The sequence below is a fragment of the Tachysurus fulvidraco genome, chromosome 23 (assembly GCF_022655615.1).
Source record: "Tachysurus fulvidraco isolate hzauxx_2018 chromosome 23, HZAU_PFXX_2.0, whole genome shotgun sequence".
NCBI lineage: Eukaryota > Metazoa > Chordata > Actinopteri > Siluriformes > Bagridae > Tachysurus > Tachysurus fulvidraco.
Window position 1 is genome coordinate 4,601,462 of NC_062540.1, and position 24,337 is coordinate 4,625,798.

General features: G+C 39.9%; 1 protein-coding gene across 2 annotated transcripts in view; it reads left to right on the forward strand.

The window, feature by feature from the left end:
* The window catches only part of hspg2 (heparan sulfate proteoglycan 2), a 100,694-nt gene that overhangs the window by 13,382 nt on the left and 62,975 nt on the right, over positions 1 to 24,337 (forward strand). The window contains exons 2-7 of one of the 2 annotated variants that reach the window (XM_047806927.1): positions 10,383 to 10,509; positions 10,959 to 11,021; positions 22,087 to 22,196; positions 22,388 to 22,446; positions 22,649 to 22,809; positions 23,890 to 23,928. In XM_047806927.1, the coding sequence (XP_047662883.1) occupies positions 10,383 to 10,509; positions 10,959 to 11,021; positions 22,087 to 22,196; positions 22,388 to 22,446; positions 22,649 to 22,809; positions 23,890 to 23,928 (559 nt within the window). The remainder of the gene's footprint in view (positions 1 to 10,382; positions 10,510 to 10,958; positions 11,022 to 22,086; positions 22,197 to 22,387; positions 22,447 to 22,648; positions 22,810 to 23,889; positions 23,929 to 24,337) is intronic. The other variant, XM_047806928.1, reaches the window with a different exon arrangement.

Here is a 24,337-nt window from a genome sequence, read left to right on the forward strand (position 1 = left end):
TTCCTATGTGGGTAAATGCCAGTACTGCTTCAACCCTGTCTCTATTCATCGTATTTGCCTACATAAAGTTTTGCCCCAGGCTGAACTGAACATATAACACTGTTTTGCTGACAGATTTTGTATTCCAGATATGCTTTGCATATGGAACTTTCTTTTTTTGAAGGAAACTATTTGAACGAAATTGTTTTACAGTATATTTGTATTTTGAAGCACATTCCTGTTGGAATCCAGACACTGGAAATGATACACAGTGTAGAAACATCCCCTATGAAAAGGCCTGTGTTGACCTTGGACAAGTGCTAAAACTGAGTCACTGTTTATCTCTGGACATGCAGCTTTTTCCCTCTTTTCATTCACTACCTGACCCTTATCCAACATTCACAGTTCCTCCTCTCTGCTCTGAAGTAACCTGAAAGGGTGGGTATTTATTTATTTATTTATTTTTATTGTACTTTGAGGTCATAACCTGAGAATCTAATGGGTCTGAATTTTAACGTTATGGTCATGAGATACCAAAGCTGTACTCGTGAATTCTAAAATTGGGTGTGACTTGAGTTAATGTGTTGGAGGAACACAATCCCATTTGTTTATTTGGCATGAATGAGTGAATACTAAACTTTGTCACAACACCGTTGAATCTTTACAACATTCATTTGCTTCTTCTGGAAACACTGATTTCTTCATCTTACTGTTTGGAATACAAAAACTGCTATTAGTTGAGTACAGACCTCAAGAACAAAATGTCATGGAACGTAATTCTTGAGTTTCTCCAACTGTAGAAGCTTGCACCTGGTGGAACGTCACCCCTTGAGCTTAGGGATTCTCCTCCTTGTCCCATTCACAAAAGATATAATCCTGCCGATCCTGAGTAGCCAACTACTTGATCCTTTGTTAGTAGATGACAGAAAGCTTAAAGTCAAAGGATTTACACCCCAGAATAAGCCAATCAGGATAAGACTACTTCAAGCATACAAAGTGGCCACCTGATGCCCCTCACATGCTGACCTCACAAAAAATGTTCCCATTTTGTTTTTTTTTTTGGTTGTGCTGCATTCGAGGAGGCAAAGCGGTGTTTAAGTGGCATGTTACAGAAAGGGTCAGTTTACAAGCATGGGAAATGTCTTGAGAAGGTATAATCTTCTCAGAACAGGGAGTGCCACAGCTGTTGGAGAAGATTTTCCTGATTAGATATGGCTTTAACCGGACTACTTACTAAAGGCAGTTAACTCTCTGACAAGTCCCAACTGTCTCAGTGGGTTTCTTAAATTAGGTAGGTTTTCCATTTGTCCAACATGTCTTCCAAACCAAGGATTCAGGCAAACATAGCATTGATATCATGTGACATTTACAGATATTCCACATCTACTCTTTGAAGCGATAAACATGATTCTCTGGATCTTTGTTTGGTTGCTCAGGACATGGGTGAGGAGAGGATAACTGAGACAGGTCTCTTTTTTAAATCTGGCATTTTTATGTGTCTCAAATATTTAAACGACCACTAGATAGGATTTCATAACTAATTTGGACTCTCTGGTTCTTCAGTGTCTGGTATGGCTGTCCTCTTTTACCTCAGCAATTTGCTAGCAACACTAACACATCGTAACTTTTACCAGTTTCTAATGAACATTTATGCTATAGTTGCTCTAGTACAACTCTTTTTTTTTTTGTCTTTTTCTCTGTTAATAAGACAAAAAATGTTAATTTGTGATGTTAGCAATTAACAACAATGACCTCTTTACTTTTAAAGATCAGATGTATCGTCTATAAGTGTTTTCAGCAAATCACAGTATTGATCGGACCTTTCCTACCAAGCAATGGCTGGCTGCTCCTACCAGATGTTTACCACAAAGCCATTCCTGAGGCCTGCCTTTTTTAGCTGTTTATTGACTTGTGGCCAGTAGTGACCCGGTTGGAGAAGGTGTAAAAGCTTCTGCATGGTTCTTTCTACAGTACAATCACTATGAAAGCATGTCAATGGCTCGGGCTTAGGGGGCTGTGCAGAGTGAATCGCCGGCTACGAGGCTTAACAAAAGAAGCTTTGAATACATTTCATTTAGAAGCTCAGGCTTTGCTTCAGTGCTTTCAATCCTCTTGTAAAAAAAAAAAAAAAAGAATAGCTGATATTCCATATGCTTCAAGGCTTGCTAAGGGCAATACATATAATAAAAGTAAGCATTTTGCAATACAGAACACATAAAATCTTACTGAGGTGTTCTTTTTTTTCTGACCCACATGCCAAAAAAACAAGCAATGCGCCAGTACAGAATACAAAAATCCAAACTTTCTATTAGCCTTTCTTTAAAATAGAAAAACACTCAACGAAAATCAGCTCTCAGCCATCGGCTTTCGAGGACTCAAAGGTCATTTTGTGAAATGCTTCGCTGTACCTGAAGCTAAAGGATGGGTGGGGATTTTAATATAAAATGACTAGATGTTAACTGGCAGAGCAGTATTTGGTACCTGAGGCGATTTGGCCCATTTGTCAGCGGAATGTCAAGAATTTTACCCTCAGCTAACAATCATCAATTCTTATTATTGTCAGTTAGAAACTTCAGAAATAATTATCAATAGGAAATATCATAGCGATCAAATATCATTATATATTATAGCACAAAGTTCATTAAGTTGTATCGTAAATAGAGTGGGTGTGTGCGCTTCACCAGACACTTACCTCGCCGTATCAGTGTTTGGTCTGTCAGCTAATGCAGTGTTTTGGCATTCTGTAGCAACTCTTAATAGTTTTTGTTTATGTATTATTAAATATCCACTCCTTTCTATCCACAGGGTTGCATTCAGAGTTGATATCATGTACATGCAGTTCGATATGTCTGTGGGGAAAGATAGTTGGATTATGCGGCTGCTTAAAATAAGATTATGCAAATTTTTTCCTGGATTGAACGTAATGTACCTTTACAGGGCATGACTGTAACTTAAAAGAAATTCTAAAGATTGTTCGCATCCACATTTCCAAGAAAAACATGTATAATCAAGTACACAAAAGGGATTAAAAATTTGTTTACAAAAATGTTATCCATGGGAAACTTTTTCCATCGTTGTTATCAAAACTGGCGTCCTGCCTCATCGGTTAGGCTTCTAAACATCCCCACGCATGTCGTTTTCAGATGACTATTTCAGTGTTTTCAGCATCAACACTGGTGGCCTTCCCAAAAAACTTTCACATAGGCTTTCAGCCCAATCCCAGTTAATTATGATCTTGGCCCTGAATAGATCTTGGTGTTTTGACCATGAACTTGGGAACAGTCAGCAGGTGGTTATACACAGTAAAGCATCTCTCACCAGGCTGGAAGTGTATCCAAAGCAAACTCAGAAAAATGCGCTCTTTGGAGGTTTAAGGAGATTTGTTTCTGAATAACCGGACATTAAAGGCAAGAAATCACTATGTAACATAGAAATAAATTACAGGGATTTACAGGGTAATTCATGGTAGCATTCGACACCACTCGGATTGTCCTCGCTATTATCGTTGTCGGCTTAACTTGCATTAGGAAATGGAACTTTTTTGGACATACTTCTAAGTTCTAAGTCTCGGGAATCAAAATAAGATAGCATGCCAACAACATTAAATAAAAAATAAAACTCCAAGTTAACAAGGTGATGTAATGCAATGAGATGCATTTCACAGTTGCTGATGTTCCCCTGAAGATTACTTTCCTGTAATCAATTTTCTTATAATTTGTTATAATGTCATTATGACGTCAAACATTTATAACGTCATCTATTAATAGCTATGTTTTAATGTTGCAGAAGGTCAGGAACTTTTAGTAGCAAGAAAGGATGAAGACAGAACCAAAACAACAGATATAAAGAAATAAATATATATATATATACACACACACACACACACACACACACACACACACACACACACATATACATATGTACATAAAATAAAGTCCACTTTGTACAAAGTCTGCTTCAATCAAGCTAGAAGTTTGTATATCACTTTGGTTAAGCCCATGAATGAATATAATTTTGTCCAGTTGTTGAGCGAGAAAAGAGGCAAAGGTTTGATCTTAATGAAACTGCCTTTGACCCGGCATACTGTGGTACAGTTGGTCTCGGGCCAAAACAACAGGTGGTGTAGGATTATCTGGTCCTACTGTGAGTACGCTAGTGTGAAACACTGCTGTGGGAAACCATGAGCCTTTTTGGCCCTGGACATTTATCGTAGTGTACTTTAAGACACTTTTGTTTACATTGTTGAGCTCTGAATTGTGTTTCATACCAAAGGTGTGAAGCAGCCTTTTCAAAGTGAAGTAACTTAAAATACACGTGATCTCATCCAAGACCTCTCTGAAACCCCACCCACCCACCCATGGCACTATTGTCTCATCATCTTCTACGTCAGACAATATTCCACCATAGCATTGTGTCCTTCCTGTGTTTTGTAGGATAGTGGCATCGATGCTTGAAGTGTCTTTTCATGTGTGAAGCCAAGGTTCCTTTAACAGGCAGACACGGCCCATTCCTGAATGGCAGCTAGCGTCGCTTCAGGGACCTGTCCTGTTATAAATAAACACGAGCAGCCCTTTCTCTTTGCATGCCACCTCCTGTCCCAGCCTCCTCAGTACCTCAGCTGTCGTCTGGGGAAACCGGAGATACCCGAGCTCTCTATCCGCAGGTCACAGTTAGACGCCATTACCGGAAATAACGTGGTATTTATAGACTCTCAAAATACTCTGCCATGATTGTTTATTCATCCTTGTTGTAAAGAGCAGTATGTCCTTACCATGAATCGCAAAATCTCCCATCTACCTTTTAAGTCCACGATTTTATGATTTTGATTTTGTCAACATTGGAAATGTCAGTCATCATCGCGTCCATTCGTCCATACTGATATAAGTAATAACCTTTAACGTCTGTATTACATATTAAGGTATAAACTAATGAGGTGGTGGATAAGCACGAAAACTAGCATCAGAGCAAAGGAATTCTTTCCACTGGCCAACGTCTTATGATAACACTATATAAGGTGTGATTAAAAGGCAGGAGGAAATGAGCTCTGTTGAGCTGTGCAGTCTTTCCAGTTGCATCTTGCCAGATTATCCTGCTGGCCTAATTCCACACATTTCTCGTCCTACTTGTTTTACTGATATTTACGAGGGTAGAAGGTAGAAGAGTAACGGTGGATGATTATAGGAATTCTTCTTAAATTTTGTTTCCTGTTCCTTTTTTTTTTTTAAAGGTACAACTTTATGAATTTTGTGCTAGAATTTATCATGATATTTGACCGCTATGATATTCCCTATTGATAATTATTTCTGAACTTTATATCTGACAATAATAAGAATCGATGATCGTTAGCCGAGGGTAAAATTCTTGTCATTCCATTGACAAATGGTCCAAATCGCCTCAGGAAACAAACAAACAAAAACAGTACAGCTTTTTTTCCTATAACACATTTCTCCAGTTACATCAAAATGATGTGGAATTTGTTCTAAAGGGGAACGTTTTTAACAAATACTGGCATTACTTGACTACATGACATGTTGTTCTTTAGCAAATTCTGATTTGTTCGAGGTGTTCTACATTATTGCACATTACATGTTACGCAAATTATGTAACCATTATTTAACCACTAACCTTCTGTTAACGCATGTCTTAAAGTGGCATCAAGAACAATAGAACCACCAACAGTAAGTAAAAGTGGCATGAAGGAGATCCTGGGGCTTATTACTTTCTAGCCCAGGCCATAGATTTTAGTTATTCGATTCACTGGATTTAACATCCCCTAGATTTGGTTTACCACCTTTTTTAATTCCATCCCATTCTACCTCACTTGCGACAGCTTGCGTCCTAGCTACAAACTGGTCTGAAACAGCAGAGCAAGTTTAACAACCCCAGACAATTTTGATCGTATGTGTGATGAGCTACATACAGGTGGTCTGTTTGAGGGAGGTTTTGAAGGCTATCCTGCTTAGCTGGAACTTAATGTGGGCACTCTACTCTACAGGCCAATAGGACTCTGTTCTTCAAGTGCTTCTGAAAAACATTGACTGATTCATGGTATTAAAAGTAACTTCGCCAGGAGCAAATTAATGATTGGCTTTATCTGTTCACAATTGACTCGGAGACTCAGTATTTCCCCCCCAAAGATTAACATAACCATTACATGGAATATTGTGATATTTGGTTATTTTATTTAAACCCTTTGGTTAGAGGTCAAGTTACTGTAGAAATGATTCAGACTTCTGAGCAGCCTCCCTATATAGAAGCAGTTTGGGTCTGCTTTTCCACAGCGCTCGGCTTACTGAACCACAGGGTTAGCTCAGATATGAAAAGAGAGAGAGGGGAAAAAAAAACGACAATCGATTGCATGAATTACAATTCTTAGTAATATCAAGCATCCGATTGTTGTAAGGGCATCACCACTACCCCAACACTGCTGTCTGACAGATCTGGAGTCTTTCCCAGTCTCTCGATGTTCTCCCTGGAGGACTGTGCTGTAACACGGTAACATTTATTTATTCATTTATCTTCCATAAGCACTTTATCCTTGACCGGCTTGAGCCAGAGTCTATCCTGAGAAACACTGGATGTACACTAGTGCATTATAGTGCACCATGCATACATAAATATTCACTGTCAAACATCTTACCCCTTCCCACATAGGGGCAGTTTAGTGTAGCAAATTCACCTGCCTCACTACATTTAGGTTCTTTCCTTACATTTAAATGTTTTACGGTATAAGGAAGCTATGTATCAAGACTGGTGGTGGTGGAGTGAACTTTCTCTACGTGTTCCGGACAACTGAATCACTGGCTGTCTTCAAATGATGTGTAAAGACCTGTTGTTTTTTTTTGTTTTGTTTTTTTTAATTATGATTCACATCTAAACTCTAGTGAAAAATATATCCAGCTGATTTTGTTGCCATTCCTATGCAGACACTATGTACTGCACACGCATATAGGACATAGTCATAGAAAGTCAAATGGTACGTTTTCTAGAAAATGGATTATGAATTAAACTGTATGGATCGATGTCATTGAGCCATCTAGCACTGGTAGCTCACAGCATATTTTTCAGCTTGGGGAAACAGCTGTAAGCTTCAGGTGGTGAAAATTGACAGTACAGAGTGGAATGCCTGCGGGAGTCATGGCATGATCCACATGTGGGAGAGCAGCCTGACCCATGGGAAGATTTATAGTTTCCAGGCAAGTTATGCATCCCAGACGTCAGCTCTTGTTTTCCTTCCCCACCCCACAACGGGTCCTAACAACTTGTCAACGCTTGTTTGAGCTAATTCTACATGCTCGTGGTGGAGAGAAATGTGTAGAATTGTTGACAGATGATATGCTTCCTTCCTGATTGCTTTAGGCTTCATTCATCAAGTTTGTTATGCCCAAGGGTGCTTATAGGGAATTGTCAAAAATACACATCGTCAGGTTCCTATAGTCTTGCTTGAGAGAGAGAGAGAGAGAGAGAGAGAGAGAGAGAGAGAGAGAGAGAGAGAGAGAGATTTTTTCCATGCATTCCTTTCTATCATACAACAACCTTTCTGTCATCTTGCCTATGACGGTCTCAATGTTTGGGCAGCTTTTCATTTCATGTCTCACTCTCTCTGCTTGGGACCCCACCTTCCTGCACCTTCCCCACTCTTGTCATCTTCTCTGGAAGTGAGAGAGTTGTGTAAGTGCACTAACATATATAAAGCAAGATCCTGCAGGATCCTAAACAACGGCTCCTGGGAAGACCAGCCTCTGCCAGGGTGTGCTAAGAAGTTCAAGCTCAGTTGTTTAGGCTCACTTAAAGCTCCATTAGCGTTAAGAAAAGCATCACCTCTAACATCATGCTCTAACACTCCTTATGTAATCATTCGGTAGGCAGTATGAAATGTAGAGGTGTTTTCGGTGCCTGTAGTGCTTTAGAGACTTCTGAGTTTAGATGTTCATCTAGAGCTCTTTGAAAGCACTCAATGATAATGGATAGCCTTTCTCACCCAACCCTTCTTTGATCCCAGACTTCAAACTGTTGGATAAAGCAATATTCATGTGTCTTCATAACCGGTAGAACCTGTAAACCTTGTTGTGCCAGCAGGTCATTTCTGTGTGAAAAGAGAAGATCGAGCTATTTGCTTGTTTCACTGAAAATTTGGAGTAGAGGTCTTCTCGGGTCTTAAAAAAAAAAAAAAGTACCCGACCCAAATCACTTTTTACCCGAACCCGACGTGCATAATATATATATATTTTTTAACCCGAAAAAATTGGACCCGACTGGACCCGAATGTTACTTTAGTGTAACCGCTATAGCGTGGATTCAAAATTGATTGACAGGTCTGTTTCAACGAAAAATTAGCTTACCGCCAGTCACACGATGTCGCAAGCGGTCTTGGCAAACAGAGGAGAGGTTGGAAAAGGACTCGGGTCGATGCACATACGTGAGATACAGTAGTTCGGGTCTTCTCGGGTCCGTTCCTTAAAAACACATTCATTTTAAATTACCCGAGACCCGATGCCGCTATTATTATACCCGACCCGTGTCCGAGACACGATGCCGCTATTATTATACCCCACCCGTGTCCGAGGCACGATGCCGCTATTATTATACCCGACCCGTGTCCGAGGCACGATGCCGCTATTATTATACCCCACCCGTGTCCGAGGCACGATGCCGCTATTATTATACCCGACCCGTGTCCGAGGCACGATGCCGCTATTATTATACCCGACCCGTGTCCGAGGCACACGTGAAATTTTTAGACACGAACCCTCTTGGGTCTCGTGTCGGACCTCGGGTTTTCAGATCTAAGTGGACCCGTGAAGACCTCTAATTTGGAGGTATCTTCTGTCTACACATTATTTTGCAGCAGTGCTGTTCGGTGAAAGGAAACCTAAACATTATCTTTTCTCACACTCTTCATCTATTTGGATCTTTCCAGATAGCAGTGAGCTTTAAGCAGGAGTCGAGGTTGCTATAGAGGGGTGTGTGTGTGGGAAAGAATATCCCCATGTAACAGTCCGCATTTGTCCAATTCTTAATACTCTTAAGGGACGTTCTGCAGCAGATGTGTCCTGGATTCTTGGTGTTCTTGCTGTAGACCAGCTTTCTCTTGGCTGTTCTCTCCAAGTACTGATTGACCATGGACTCCAATAGACATGGGGATTTGATCGAGGACCGTAAACAACAGCTGGGCAAGCCCCAGAACAGTCCTGATGTTCCAGTGGTTTCAGATGTCTCCTGTGAAGTATGAGCCCAGATTTTTCTTTTTTTTCTTTTTCTTTTTTGCATCACATTGGCTTTCATACGGGATAAACGCTATTGTTAAAAGGCATCTTTGAAAAGTAAACAGTGGGATTTCTACAATAACCACTGCTGCATTTATGTTCGCACTTCCTATCATTTCCTTTGTTACCTTGGCCTCAGTTAGGTGCGGTGACTAGATGTTTGTATAGTAAGGCTAGGTCTGACTTCAGATACTCTGTGTGCACTGTCTCAACCTAAAGACTCATGTCAATGACTCAATGAAATATCGACCTTTCCATTCATGTCCCATGCTCCATTTATGGTTTCCCTGTGACGCTCCAAATCCTAACCCTAGACAGAAATGTATCCATCCCTCCACTTATTTGACCAATCTTTGCTGTTTGAATTGCATTTTAATCACATCATATATGCCATATTGTGTAGCTTATATAGCTTTTTATGGAGTGCCAGGCTTTTTTTTTTTTTTTTGGCTTGACTCCATCCCCAAGGGATAGTGGAGCAGGAGCTGATCATGTCGACGGCTCACTGAGCCGTTTTGCTCAAAGAATTTTGCCAGTCAGCGGTTTTCTTTTGAAACCGACTGTTGGTTTAGGGTGCTCGGTGAGAAGAGAGAGGATTTGGTTGGGAGATCAAGTTATTTATTAGCTGGAGCCATTTAAATGGGGCAGCAGCCCTGATGGAAAGGCTGGGAAAGGGAATTGGCATGCTATGCACGTATACAAAGATATAAATGAAATCTGACGTGGAGCCACCAGGCGAAAAGGTGTTCACTGTGGTGTAGTTATTAAACATCCTGGGGTTGGTGTGTGGTCAGTGATAATGCAGTCATTGTGCATGAACACGAGGTACGCTTACGGTGAGAAAGTTCTTTCTACTTCACTTGGAAGGTTATAATTATAAAGTGCCAGGTCTGATGTTTAATTCCAGTAAGTATCAGGAAATTGCATAGCACAAGGTTCTCCTTCCAAAGAAGTGTCTGAAAACATCTCGGAACATTATAATCACCCGATCTGTGATCATATGCAGCTCTCTTCTATCCGTTTATGTGGGACATCAATACGAATCCATGCAGCATATTGCAGAAATAATAAACAGAAAATGAACAGATGATTACAGAAACGAACCCTTGTAAAGCAAGCTTTCTTCTCTCGCTCTAGGTGGCGGAGAGCTCGAAGGTATGGGGCGAGGTGCCGTTTCTGGGTGATCTCGAGACGGCCAGCGTGTCAAGGCATCAGCGCTACCTTGAAGATGACGAAGACTTCAGCAATGATGAAGCTTCAGGATGTGTGTTGAGTTTTTTTTCTGTCTCTTATAGCGATCATTATAATAACAAACCCTAATCAATAACGATACATTGATTATACAAACGAAGGTTAATGATTACTTGTTTTATTTACCTTAATGAGCAATGCCTTAGTACAGACGTTTTATTGAAATAGAAGAATCTTTGCGTCTTATGCATCAATTTCATTGAACATTAATCTATAATTGTAATTGTTTAATTATACATTAAAAACAGAAAATATCTTTCATTTTTTTATTAGTTTAGCTATCAGTTGTTCTTAAATATTAATAACAGTAAATTTGACATTAGTAGAGATTACTTTTAGTCTTAGTGCAACTAATAGAAGTATTGCTCAAAAGTCACTTGCATTTCAGTACTGTGTGATTTATTCATTTATTTATTTCTAATAAATAACCCCCCCCCCCTTTTTTTTTTGCATTCTCTGCAGATTCAATCAGTGGAGAAGAGGATGGAAGTACCCCAGAGCCACCGGTGGTTGACTTGACTACGAGTGAGGACAGCTTTTTGTTTCTGTTAGGGTCATTGCAATACGTAGTAACATCACTCTGAAAAAAAAAAGCGTATCATTTACGGCATAAGATTATAGTCACACTCCACCCTAATACTTGCCAGCGCAATCCGAGTTGCTTTTTTTTCCAGTCTGACCATTTTTTCCTGACCTTTCTCATTAGCAAGGCAAGACGGACTGATTAGATACTCACTTGAATGAGCATGGGGCCTAATAAAGTCTGGGGAGTGAATGGACACCAATTTGGGTTTCTTCCTAATATGTGAAGACAGCGGAATTTGTTAGTCGTGGCTTATGAGATGTACAAATAATCTGAGCTTTTCACAAAGTAAGTAAATAACTAAATACATTTAGAAAGTAAATATGTAAAGTAAGTAATGTAAATAGGTTATGTCAAATATATATATATTATTAAAGGTGGGGTGCACGATGTTTGAAAGCCAATGTTGACATTTTGAAATCACCAAAACAAACACACCCCTAACCCAAATGGGTGTCGCCCCTGCATTGATCGCTCTGCCCAACACATACATACGTAAACCAGGCAAATTTGACGGCGGAGCCTGCTGGGGCAGATGGCCGAGGGGATATTTTTTTATCGATAAATGAATTGAATGAGTAATACTATGGTAATACAAATGTGTTTTTGTAGTACTGTGTGTTGTACCGTGATGTAATGTCAGGTATCTGCCATGTCAATCTTTAAATCGCTTTCGGCTAATGTCAGACATGCGCACTGAACACTCTCTACGTCGCATATCGAGAAGACACGCCCCTTTCTGCCCATTGGCTACACGTTTGTTTTGTTAGTTGGCCCGACTCGGTTTTCTGAAGCATTTTTCAAACACCGTGCACCCCGCCTTTAAGTATGCAAATGGGTTTCTCTTAATAAGTAACGACAAAGTAACTAAGACAATAAGACTAAATAATGTATAGATGCAAAGTAGCCGTGTCAATGCAACAGGTGACTAAATTCATAAAGATAATATGCAGGAAAGATCGGTAAATAAAGATGTAAATTAATATGTACACTAACTAAATATGTAGAGGTGTTAAGAAAGGTCGTAAAAGTAAGTTTGCAAGTATGTTATTTAAGTAAAATGTAAAAGGTTAATATATAAAATGACTAAGTATGTTGAGTAAAGATGTAAAACAAGCTATGTAAAGTAAGCAAATATGTAAACATTAAGTAAAGACCGAAAGAAAATGTAAATATTACAGTATTTATCTCAAATAAATAAAATGATCTAAAATACATAAGTAAAGCCAATATGTAAATGTGCAAAGTATGTAAAGACAGAAAGTAAATACGTGTAAATAAGTGAAGATAAGCATGATTAATGAAATATCCTCTCAAGTTCTTTTCAAAAGTCATCCGGTTTCTGTAATGAAATGATTGAACTGTTTTGTTTTAATGAACTCTATCTACCACAGCACTCTTTCATTGAATTCATTAGTCATTTGCTACTGTGATGAACCACACAAAAGGGATCAGCAGTTTTCTGTCACCCAGATAAAAGTCCCCGCTTATAATCACCCGAAAAGCAACTGATTACACATGTTGGTCCAGTGTGTATAAAGATACTGTAGAAGACTCATAGTGGGAGCAGCAAGCTTAGTCATACTGCAAGCTTAGTCATACTTTCACACTCCTCCTTTAATATGTTTTAAGAGTCTGTATTTTCCCTATCATCTCCATCTAAGGCTAGTGTGGGTCATGTCCCGAGTGTGGTCTGCTGCACATCCTGACGTTCACTGCTTCTCATAAAGGCCTCTCCATAACACAAGTCCCAGATTTGTCTCTGAGGTCCAAACAATCCTCATGCTTGTTCTCATCAGATAAGAAGCTGAGGTGGAAGTCAGGAGTAAACAATGGATAAAAAGGGGCAGACACCGTGAAAGCATTGTATTGTATTTACTGCACGGCTTTTTATGTTTTGTCTTTACGCTCTAAACTTTCTGTCTTTTACATGTCACCCCTCATTACTACCATACTGATATGAGCTCTGTAGCACACTACATATTTCATCTTGTACAGAATTGTAGTTCTATTTATAAAGCTATTAATTATTTTAAACAGGAACTACGTTTTGCTTGCAAGGCTGGAAATATCATTTAAAAACAATATGGCACTGTATACACTGCTCTGATTCCTGATATAATATACATGCCATCATCATCATATAAAATAGCCAACAGCTGTGTCCGAGCACCTGAAGGATATGACTAACTGGATAATTATTGAGATCGCACATGGTTGCTGATCTCATGATCACTGAACTGATATATTTGACTGCTGGACTATTCCACATGTGGATAAAGTAAACATTACTTGAAAAGGGGGAATCCTGGGGCTACTTTCTTATAAGCAGACAAATAGTACCAGAGGGATGTACTGATTATTTCCAGCATCTTGGGTTACTGAAGATAAACGTCTTTCAGCCTGACTGGTTTATTGGCTGATGTATTCTGTAATGAAGACGTTTGTATAGACTCTCCTTTCCATGAGAAGCTTAATTAACATGTCCGTCATGTTCCCGGTTTAAAAGGAAGCTCGTCCTTAAGGGCCATTTATAGATCAGTTCTTGTTTGCAGTTTAGACTGAACATATGGCTTTTCCTGCAATAGAGTGATGACTGGACTAGATGACCGGTTTCTGTCTTTTGGCTTTCCCGTGGGCTTTTTCCTGTGGGTGATGAAAAGATAACTGTCTACTATGATCACCGTGACTTTCCTGTTTTTCTATAACACATTGTCTGCTGTTTCCTTTTCCCACCTCTTCGCGTTAGACATTAACATTAGTTAAAGGAATTGCTCAGAGAGATTTTTACAGATATTCTCCTGGATCAGAAAAGGGAATTTTTGGTGTAAAATGATGACATTATACAAGCATTTACCACAATACCTTTAATGTGTTTAATCATTAAAGCTACGCTTAACCAGGCTAGTGTGAGCCAGAAATGCTAAAAGGTGAAAGCTAATGTTATATTTTTTCAAATTCCTCACACAAGTATGTGTAAATAGTGTTTATAAACTTTGAACAGCCTCTTACTCTTTCAAAATTAAATTAATATTAGCTGATCTGAGGAAGCTAGCCAGCGAACACAACTCTAGCTAGTTACCTCGCTAACATTAGCATTTGGCTTCTTGTCACCGCACTTGGGAAGTAAGTTTTGTACCAAGGATCTGAAGAAAGCTGTAGCTAGCTGTACTATAGTGTCTGGCTTAATTCTAATGGTAAAGAAGCTAGCAAAAACAAACTGCTTTCAAATCCAAACCATCAATGAAACAGTAATGATTTGAAATTCACAGGCCTCGTCATTACGATCAGTCATTACGATGATTACCATTTTTATAACTAGGAAGTTTTATTCTGGAGATTACAAAGAAGTAATCAAAGAGGCATACTTACAAATACATACATAAATGGTTATTAACTTTTGTTTACCAACCTAGAAGATAAAAAATATATATTGAGTTCCAATACGGCTTTGACTACTTTTTTTTATCAAAGAACTCTAACCTTAGTAGGAAAGTTGCTTTGTGTTAATTATGTTAACTAGTGTGTGTGTATATATATATATATAACACACACTAGTAAAACAAATAATAAACTATATAAAACAAATAATATTCTTCCATCATTGTATTTTTTTTTATTTTTACACTTTTCTAGTCCTGTAGCATCCATTTCTCCATATCTTTTTAAAACCAAACTAAATACAAAGTAGCTTAAATAATAGAAAGCTTGGTCATCTTAAGAGCCGAACAAGAAGCCTTTATTAATTTGTCACGTGTACATTATAGCACGGTGAAATGCTTTTCTTCATATGTCTTTGATATCATATATTTTGAGGTTCTTGCTCAGGGCCCCAAAAATGGCAAAGTAATGGAAGTGCTAGCTCAGTGGTGACAGTATAGAAAAACTGCTCAGGAAGCATGTTAGTTTGAATCCCAGGGCCACTATCTGCCACTCCTGTGTCCTCAAGCAGGTCCTTAACCTTCAATTGTTCAGCTGAATAAATGAGATAAATGTAAAGGTAGTGTATTTTACTTTCAAAGATATGAACTCCAACCATAAACTACTCCTCCATCTCTGGCCGTTTTTGTTCTTTCTTGGTTCTGTAAAGTAGGAGATATCTCCCAACTTATCTCTGATTCCTCTTCTAGTACTTGTGATGTTCACAGGCCCCCATGCAGCCTTAGAGCATGAGGTCATCTCAGTACTTACAACCACAGAAATAAATGTTGCTATTCAGAGTGAGCAAAGAACCACAGAGTTACTCCGGGCTTCATTTTAGCTCCAAGCTGAGAAAAGCCACATCTGTAGACCTTGGGGTTGTTTTGATATATATCGGAGCAGATAGCGCAGAAGATGATTTGCGGATTTTTTTGTGTGCGATACATTTAATCATCGATGACCTTTTTTTTTATGCTCATCGGGGGAAAAAAGATTTGATGCAATGACACTCTGAATATGCTCATGGAAGGTGTCTCCAGTATCAGTGTTTTGAACAACATAAGTTCTTTGTTATTAATTGCAAAGGCGAGGAAAGAAAGACAAGCTGGTGTGGGAACTTCAGTTTATTGCTGTTCCAGAATAAGTGATATCAGGTACTAACTTGTTTTGTGGACATTCCACTAGGTAACTATAAACGGATAAAAAGTCACACTACCCTGTCATAGATTTGCAATTTTATTAAGTTTATTAGACCTGACCTTTCACACTGAACAAAACCGACACACACCATATGCTCGATGCCTCCCATGACAATTGCCTGATGGTGAACAGTTGTCAAAACACTTGATGGAGATGCATAAGAGTCATTAAAGTCTTCCAAGAAGTACAAAGGCCATCCATATCTCCATTCCCCCCTAGCCTTGTTTCTCAGTTGTGACATTTGTTGTATTGTGAGAGTTGGGTGGTTGGGTAGTGCAGAAGGAGCTACAGTAGTGCCTGGCAGCTGCGGTTATTCTGATTCCCTCTTTCTTGTTATGTTCTTGTTCTCATAAAGTTTTGGTCTGTCAATACCCGGTGTATTCATCCCACTGCTTTAGGTTTTCATAAGGTCCCTGTCTAGTGCTTTAGTCAGCGATCCAAATGTCTCCCATTGTCTGAACAGAGTTCATGTCTCACACACGGCTGTCCAAACAATCCTCCTCGTGAACTTTGGCTGCACACAGACCCAGATATTGCCACTCGCTGTAAAGACAGCAGCTCCACTGTTGCTTTGGAGAGCTGTATTTTCCTATTGCAAGATAGGAACCATTGTCCCACTATCTATTTCTAGCCATCAGTGGAGGTATCTTGGGTTAAAAATGGTATCGTCTTGTCCTTACAACTTGTAACGCATCATTCAGATTTAATCTTTATCTTGATCTTGTGAATTATGGTAAAAAATATTACCCAGTGCTCCGTTGTGCTTTGTGAAGAAAATCTAGGAGTGTCCACCATAAGAAAAAAATATTTTTAGGAGTTTACAGAATTATTTACGGCTTTGCTTCCGGCAGCCAGTCCCAACAAACGGCGCTCTTTGTTGAGAGGAAAAAAAAAAGAGGCCAGAGCGCTAAACAGAGATAACGAGAAATTTTGAAAGATCCAAGTCTCTCTTGCTTCCTTATCTGTAAAGTAGTTGGGAAAGCATGCTTTGTTGGTCTGCCTGATAGTGCAGGAAGGCTTTGTAGGTTGGAAAATCACAGTCAATGCCAATTTTGAATTCTGTCCCTTTTTTTTGGTAATTTGTATGGGGATATGGATCACAGCAGTACTGCTTTGAAGATAATCGCCTCAAATTAGAGCAGGTTATCATGGAAGCTGACTGGCTGGGCTGGGTGGGGTGGGGGTGGGGTGTCATTTTCAAAAGGATCTTTAAGGGAAAAAAATGCAAAAGCATATTGTAAATCATTGTAGAGAAACGTCAATGTGTAAACCTCACCCTCTTAATGACTTCCTATAGTGGCTTCATTGCTAACACTGGGGACTCCTTCCACTTTGTTTAAAACTCTCATTTACTCATTCATTTTCTACCGCTTTATCCGAACTTCTCGGGTCACGGGGAGCCTGTGCCTATCTCAGGCGTCATCGGGCATCAAGGCAGGATACACCCTGGATGGAGTGCCAACCCATCACAGGGCACACACACATTTTCATTCACTCACACACTCACACACTACGGACAATTTTTCCAGAGATGCCAATCAACATACCATGCATGTCTTTGGACCGGGGGAGGAAACCGGAGTACCCGGAGGAAACCCCCGAGGCACGGGAAGAACATGCAAACTCCGCACACACAAGGCGGAGGCGGGAATCGAACCCCGACCCTGGAGGTGTGAGGCAAACGTGCTAACCACTAAGCCACCGTGCCCCCTTAATTAAAACTTTTTTTTTCTTCTTTTTTTTTCCCTTTAAATCAAAATCGAGGTTTTGTCACTCCGTTTGAATGTTAGCATTAAGCTATAAGCTAGCATCTTCCAAAACAGTGACAAAATCCCTGTTTAGAACAATTAGGCATTCAAAATTGACACTCTTTCTACCACTAATACAGATCGTGTCTTGATGTCATCATTTTACGCGTCAGATTTTCCATCCGATCAATTGCTCTCTCGCAGAAAAGACCCACCGCTAACTTTTAAAACAATCACCTTGCTAAAGTCCGCAAAGCAAGAAAATTCGTATGGGATGTAAATGTGTCGGTTTGTGTTTTGGAATTAATTTCCCATCTGTATGTTGTTTTGAAGAAGGAATTATTTGTGACCGGTTTTTCCCCTTGATTCCTAGAGAAGGTGGAGAAAAATCCTTCGTTATTGCTTAGGCTTGCGTCCATGGTACTAACTGTCAAGTACGGTTTGTGAGGTAATCTACGGTAAATCTGAGGTAATCCTGCCCTGATTTCCTGTTTCGGTGGAAATTACATCAACATGTCGAATAACTCTATATGAGCTGCTCATATAGAAACAATTTTATTTACATTACTTACATTTTCCTTTCAGCGTGTCCGTTGCTGCGTCAGCAAACTGATGGAACAGAATTTTTTCCTGAGGGCTGAGAACCGTTTAGTCCAATTATCACAGTGACAAGATGATTACTATGGGAATTTTTTGGAAAACAGGAAGCTGTCACACTAAAGCTGCCTGTTATGAGGGTGGATCTCATGAGGGTGGGAGACATGATGTGAGAAGCAGAGGCTTGATCCCTACACAGAACTAAAGGATATCCTGCTGCCTGCAGTGACCCAGCAAGAGAACCTCTGAGACAGATGACTGCACATTTCTTTCCCTCTCAGGCTGACGTGTCGCCTCCGACCCCATCCGCCATCTGCGTCTCTTCAGCTTAACTCTAAGCCGAACGTGACCGCTGGCCTGTTGACAATGCACCACAGAACCAGAGGAATGTGACTTTATACTGGGCCTCTAAGTCCGTTTCTAAAACCCGTTCTCCATCAGTTCCAGATGTGGTGGCAGATGAAGATGTAGAAAGTAAAGCAAGTCCATATTTGTCTTGCATTCTTTTTGCACCTGTTTTAAACAGCAAAATTTTAAAATAATCCTTTAGCCATCCACTTGCTTGTGTCCCTTCGTGAATCTTGGCCAATCATCCATTCTAACTATTTAACCTAAATATTTCAAGCTTCATGTTCCTTACATGATCCTTCATGCTTCATGATCCTTACACCAATACAACATTTGTTTGACTGTTTTTTACAATCACACCCCCAGTGTCACCCATATGAGGTCCCCCTTGAGTCCGGTTCCTCTAGAGGTTTGTTCCTTTACCAATTTAAGGATTTTCCTTGCCATTGCTGCCTGAGTCACCTCAGACTTGCTCATAGGGGGATAAATACATACAGATTGTGAACTATATATATATCTAATAATAATCTTGAATTTTTTATTCTGTTAATTCTTTTTCTTTTATTATTCCTTATGTTTACCTTACCCTTTTCTTTTATTATTCCTTATGTCTCTTGTAAAAAGCACTATACAAATAAACTTGAATTGAATTGAATGTTGAACTCCTGATCGTCAAGCACTTGTGCCCCCCTTTACGGAAGCACCATCCCCAGGTGGACATCTGATACCCCAGAAATGGAGCTTGTCTATATATTCTCTTTTACACCATTCTGTCTACAGTTTGGTATGTTTAATGGTATCTGAACACTTTTAGTGGTGTTTTATTTATCATTTACTGCAAATTCTTGACTTGGGGTTTTGCCATAAACAACAGAGAGAGAAAAAAATCCTTGAGGATTGGATTGTTTTGTTCAACACAGTAATTAAGGCTCAAATGTTGGTTTGCAGAAATGGCTCCAAGGCCACCCACAAGACTCCTAGCTTTCACCAAAAGTTTGCTCATATGCAGACACAACCTTATCCGTCATTTGCACTTAGAAGAGTATGTAGTGTATTCGGATTTAATCTCCAAGTGGGCGTGGCCTAAACTTTTATTAGTGATATGAAGGTATTTGCCATTTCCAAGCTTAGAATTTGACTTTAGTAGTACTTTAGTAAAAAAAATCAACATGTGCCAGGAAGCTTTTAAGTGACCAGCTCCATGTGATGAAAAGGAAAAGCTGTTTCTGGAACATTACTGTGCATCAACAGTATGTCCGAGGAAAACTGAAGTCATCAACTCTCTCTCTCTCTCTCTCTCTCTCTCTCTCTCTCTCTCTCTCTCTCTCTCACTTTTTTTTCTCTTACGCATTTTAAATCATTGCAAACTGTGAAGGCTATGCATCGAGAGACAGAGGAGGGCTCTGAAGGTTGAGTTGAAAGTTGCATGCTGGAAAAGGCTTGAGGCAGCCGTGCTCCTGAATCGGTCCTTTGTCTGGCACACAGGCCTCCATGTGTTCCACTGAGATCTTGGTCCATAAAGCCCCCACAGTTCGACTATGGTGCTCTAACACCCAAAACATTTGAGAATCAAGAGTTCGGAATGCTTTTTTTCCCACGTTTTTACTCCCAGTCCTCACTAATGGCATCCAAGACCACTCGACCGGGGATTTCCCACATGGAAAATGTTAGCAGTGAAGGGCTGGTGAATCAGAGGAAAGGATATCGAATGGAGTGATGATTTAAGCAGCGGCTGGGCTTCTGTTTGAGTCGCGTCCGTAGCAGAGATTAGTGACTTTGCAGGGTGCTTACAGTATAATTTTTTGTAGTGTTGTCACAACAGGGATTGATTAGATCTTGTTTTCTTTCTCTGCTTGTACCTTCATTGTTTTGCTTAATGTTTGTGTAGATTTACAACGGTGTCGCAGAAATACAAGCTACCCCTTGGACAGCAGGGTGTGGAACGTGGCCATCGTGTGCCAGCGTGGGATGGAATTTCAATTCTGTTAACAATAGACATTGTTATAAAGCAGCTGTAGAAAAATACAGATGTAGACGTAGTTCCTATAATGAGAGTGCCGGCAGAGACAGTAGCAAGGAAAAACACTGAGACCATGAAATCTGGAGAGGATCCAATCTGATCGCAGTATACAATAAAGATTAGTCAAGCAGTATTAAGTCAGAAAGGATGGTATTTTGGATATTTTTGATTAAAGGTACTTCTACATATGCAGTGTATATTTGAAATGTTTGTGGTTCTTTAGATGGTTGAGAACATGGAGCAACTGACTGTACTAAAAACTGGTTTGAAACTATCTAGCATTGGAGGTACACTTTCATTCAAACTCTTATGCCGTTCAATTGAGGTGATGGAAACAATCAACCACGTGGCAGGACGTGAATCAAACATACCAATTTTGGTGGGATGTGGTAGCTCAGTGGTTAAGGTGTTGGGCTACTGATCGGAAGGTCCACCAAGGTCCACCAAGCTGCCACTGCTGGGCCCCTGAGCAAGGCCCTTAACCCTCAGTTGCTCAGTTGTAAGTCACTCTGGATAAGGGTGTCTGCTAAATGGCGTAAATGTAATGGTTGCTAGTCCAAGCTGCCGTGCCAACATTTATCCTGTTTCGATTCATTTAATTAAAATAATCTGAAAACATCTATTTTGTTCTCATTGGTTGTTCAGCTCTTATAGGTAATAAGAACAGTAAGAATCCAGGATTAAGCATGGGACAGTTTTTTTTTTTTCACTTGACCATAAACCATTTTAGACGTAGAAATCTTTAGGTTATCCATGCAGTATATAATAATAACGTGATGCAGAAAGGGTTAGGGTTAGGGTTAGCTCCAAGCTCTAAGAATTATGTATTTGAAGAAACTGAGCAGTGTTTGGAAAGCTGTTCCGTGCAATAATCCCACCAGTCCCAGGCATAATTTACTATAAAATTGTGTGAGCAATGCAACCGATCATCTGTTGACCAAGTAGTGTATTTGTTTATCAGCAAACACATGGTACACCCCGGAACTTTAGCGATTTTCAGAGCGAGACATCATGCACATCAGCACAATGAAATACCTCGAAGATTAGACACAAAATACGACTCTCAAAGACAACCATGGGAAGTAACAGTAAGCTGTGGGAAATAACACAAATATTGACTTGCTCGCTAAACCTGGAGACTTGAGTCATACCCACCCAAAAGAGAGCTGCTGGTGTGTGAGTGAGAATAGACAATGGAAGCCTGCAGCTATTTACAGATCAACTGCTTGCTCAGACTATAGAGATAATCTGTGATAACCTTCTCCCGGTTTAGATCTGGGACAAGTTACTGCAAGCGCTACAGTTACTAATAGTATACTACATAGTATGGATGTAGATCTGATGAAATGTTTTTTACTTTACTTTTCTTTTTTGGTGTACAATTTGAGCTTAATTGTTTGTTGCTTGGTGTAAAAATGTAAACTTATGAAGCGTATAAATTGGTCTAGGTGTTAAAATGTAACTTGCTTGGGTTTGTTATAAAAGTTGAGCTTAATTGGTGTAAAAAAAAAAATTGATTATCCATCTTATTTGTCGTTGGCTTGGTGTAAAATTTGAGCCTATGTGCTTATATATTTCTCCTAAAAATGGATCTTATCTTGGAAAATCCTGCTCCATTTGACATTTTCTTTTTTTTCTTTTTTTTTTCTTTCTTTTTTTGTCCTTTACCCGCAGTTTACTATCGTGCTCTGGTCAACTTCACGGACTCTTTCACATACGGGCCTGAGCTTGACGACATCGAATCCGCCACCTTCCAAGAAATCTCTGCTGCCATTGTTGACACAGTGTGTATTACCAACGATCTGTTTTTTTTTTCAAAACCAACCTTATCCTACATGCCACATATATCTAGCTCAGTGTGTCTAAAGAGTAGGACTGGGTTAATGTTAAACTCAGAAATGCACGGGTATACAATCAGACTTGACGTAGGCAGCTGCATGGGCGTGCTTGTAATTAATGTTTGTCTTTCCCACAGCTTGAATCTGAGTACTTCAGGATACCAGGAACCCAGATGGTCAATGTGGTGCTCATCAAGTAATGACTGCTTTCTGTATACCGAAACTATTATTTAAAATAAATAAATAAATAACATCAAGGAAGCAAGAAATACTTGTAGTCATGCTGTTATAGGAAAATAATCAATCACGTTCAAATGATTCACTTCTAGCCATTCCGACTCTTCAAAGTCGATTCTTTTCCGAGAGATTAATGTCTTAATGTTTTGTTCGGTTTTAAGGCAAATCGGTAAGGACGTGTTCGTGGAACTGGACGTGGGCTCGGAGGACAACTCGAACGAATCCCAGATCCGAGGTGTGCTTTTCTCGGTGGTCAGCGATGGATCCATTGCATCCTACGTGACCTCCGTCAGGGGCTTCGAGTTTAGACGCCTGGGAGAACGTAAGAATACTAAGTCCTGTAACGTTAATGCATCGATACGGCTTTGACGTTTAGTGTACCGGGGTTGCAGGACTACAAATAAAAAGTAGCTGTCTAGACTCGTAGCTTAAGGATGGAAGGAGGTCGTGATGCCTGCAGCAGCATCTGGAAATAATATAACGCTTTGTCCGTGTCTTTTTGCGATCCGACCGCGACACGAAACGGATTTGACAGTGCGTTTTATTTGAAATATATTAGGAGAATAGAAATAACCGTTAACAGTCTATAAAAGCAAAAGAATGTCGTCTCATGCAGCTGAGCGTAAAAGTGGCTGAATTCGACCTGCTATGTTTTCTTTAATATCTGCCTCGACAAATCCCACAGCAGCGACTCATGAATTTAACTCGAGTCATTTCCATTTGTGTAGCGCTGTGGTCATGAACCGTGGACATGCTCACAAAGCAGCATTAATTCATCAGGTTATTTAGCGAAAGTTTATTCCTAACACACAAGCCAGAAGTGATGATGATGAGGAAAAATCTCCCTGAGATATTAAAGGTGGGGTCTCCGTTGTTTGAAAGCCAATGTTGACATTTGAAATCACCAAAACAAACACGCCCCTAACCCAAATGTCCGACCCCTGTTTTGATAGCTCCACCCACACACACATACATACGCAACCCAAGGCAACTAATGGAAAGAACTAATGTTTTGTTTGGCGCCCCAAAGCATTTCTCAAACGACAGAGACCCCACCTTTAAGAATAAGCTTATGAGAGGAACCAGGAACCCATATATCATGAACTGATATTAAGAAATATTTTCCCTTCTGTCACTGTGTACTATATGTAGTGAGAGATTGATGGAACCAGGATATATCCGGCAGATCCAGGGACTAGACGGATTACTAGATTATTAGTCTATGCAACCCCTAGCATGCCTAGAGGTTTTGTCACACTTCATTCAACAGTTTGATCATTATATCGTGACATAAATAAGCTTTGTTGCTGCTTGTAGTCTTCTAGGCTGTTTATTACCTTCCAGTATTTGTCAAGTCAACCAAACTGCAATGATAAAGATGATTTTTATGTCTGGTTTGTAGCTGATACGGCCGTCCATGTGGAGCCTCTAGCTTCTCCAGGTTTGTAGCGTGCCATGCCTGCTGCACGGCGTCTCGAGAGTGCAGTCGTTTTCACTCGTGAGAAACGTACCAGCAAGGAATGGACTTTCTCATGCATGGACGTGAAGAATGAGATGCTTTGCATGCACGACGAATGCAGCTCATTTACAGCACCGTCACGGCGTGTGCCGGTAGATCGTAGACTATGACACTGTACGTTGGTTCTTCAGCGCAAAGAATCGCACTCTCATGCGGTGATATGCTTGATCAACTATCTAAACAGGAACTGCATGTGGTTGGAGCACAGGTTCTTCCAATGAGAAGAGAAAGAACCATAGAAGTGAATGTGCTGTTAGTGCAAACAGAGAGTCTGTAGTTTAATATCAGTGTGTTTGCATGAGAAGGAATTCAAACCGTATCCCGAGTCTGG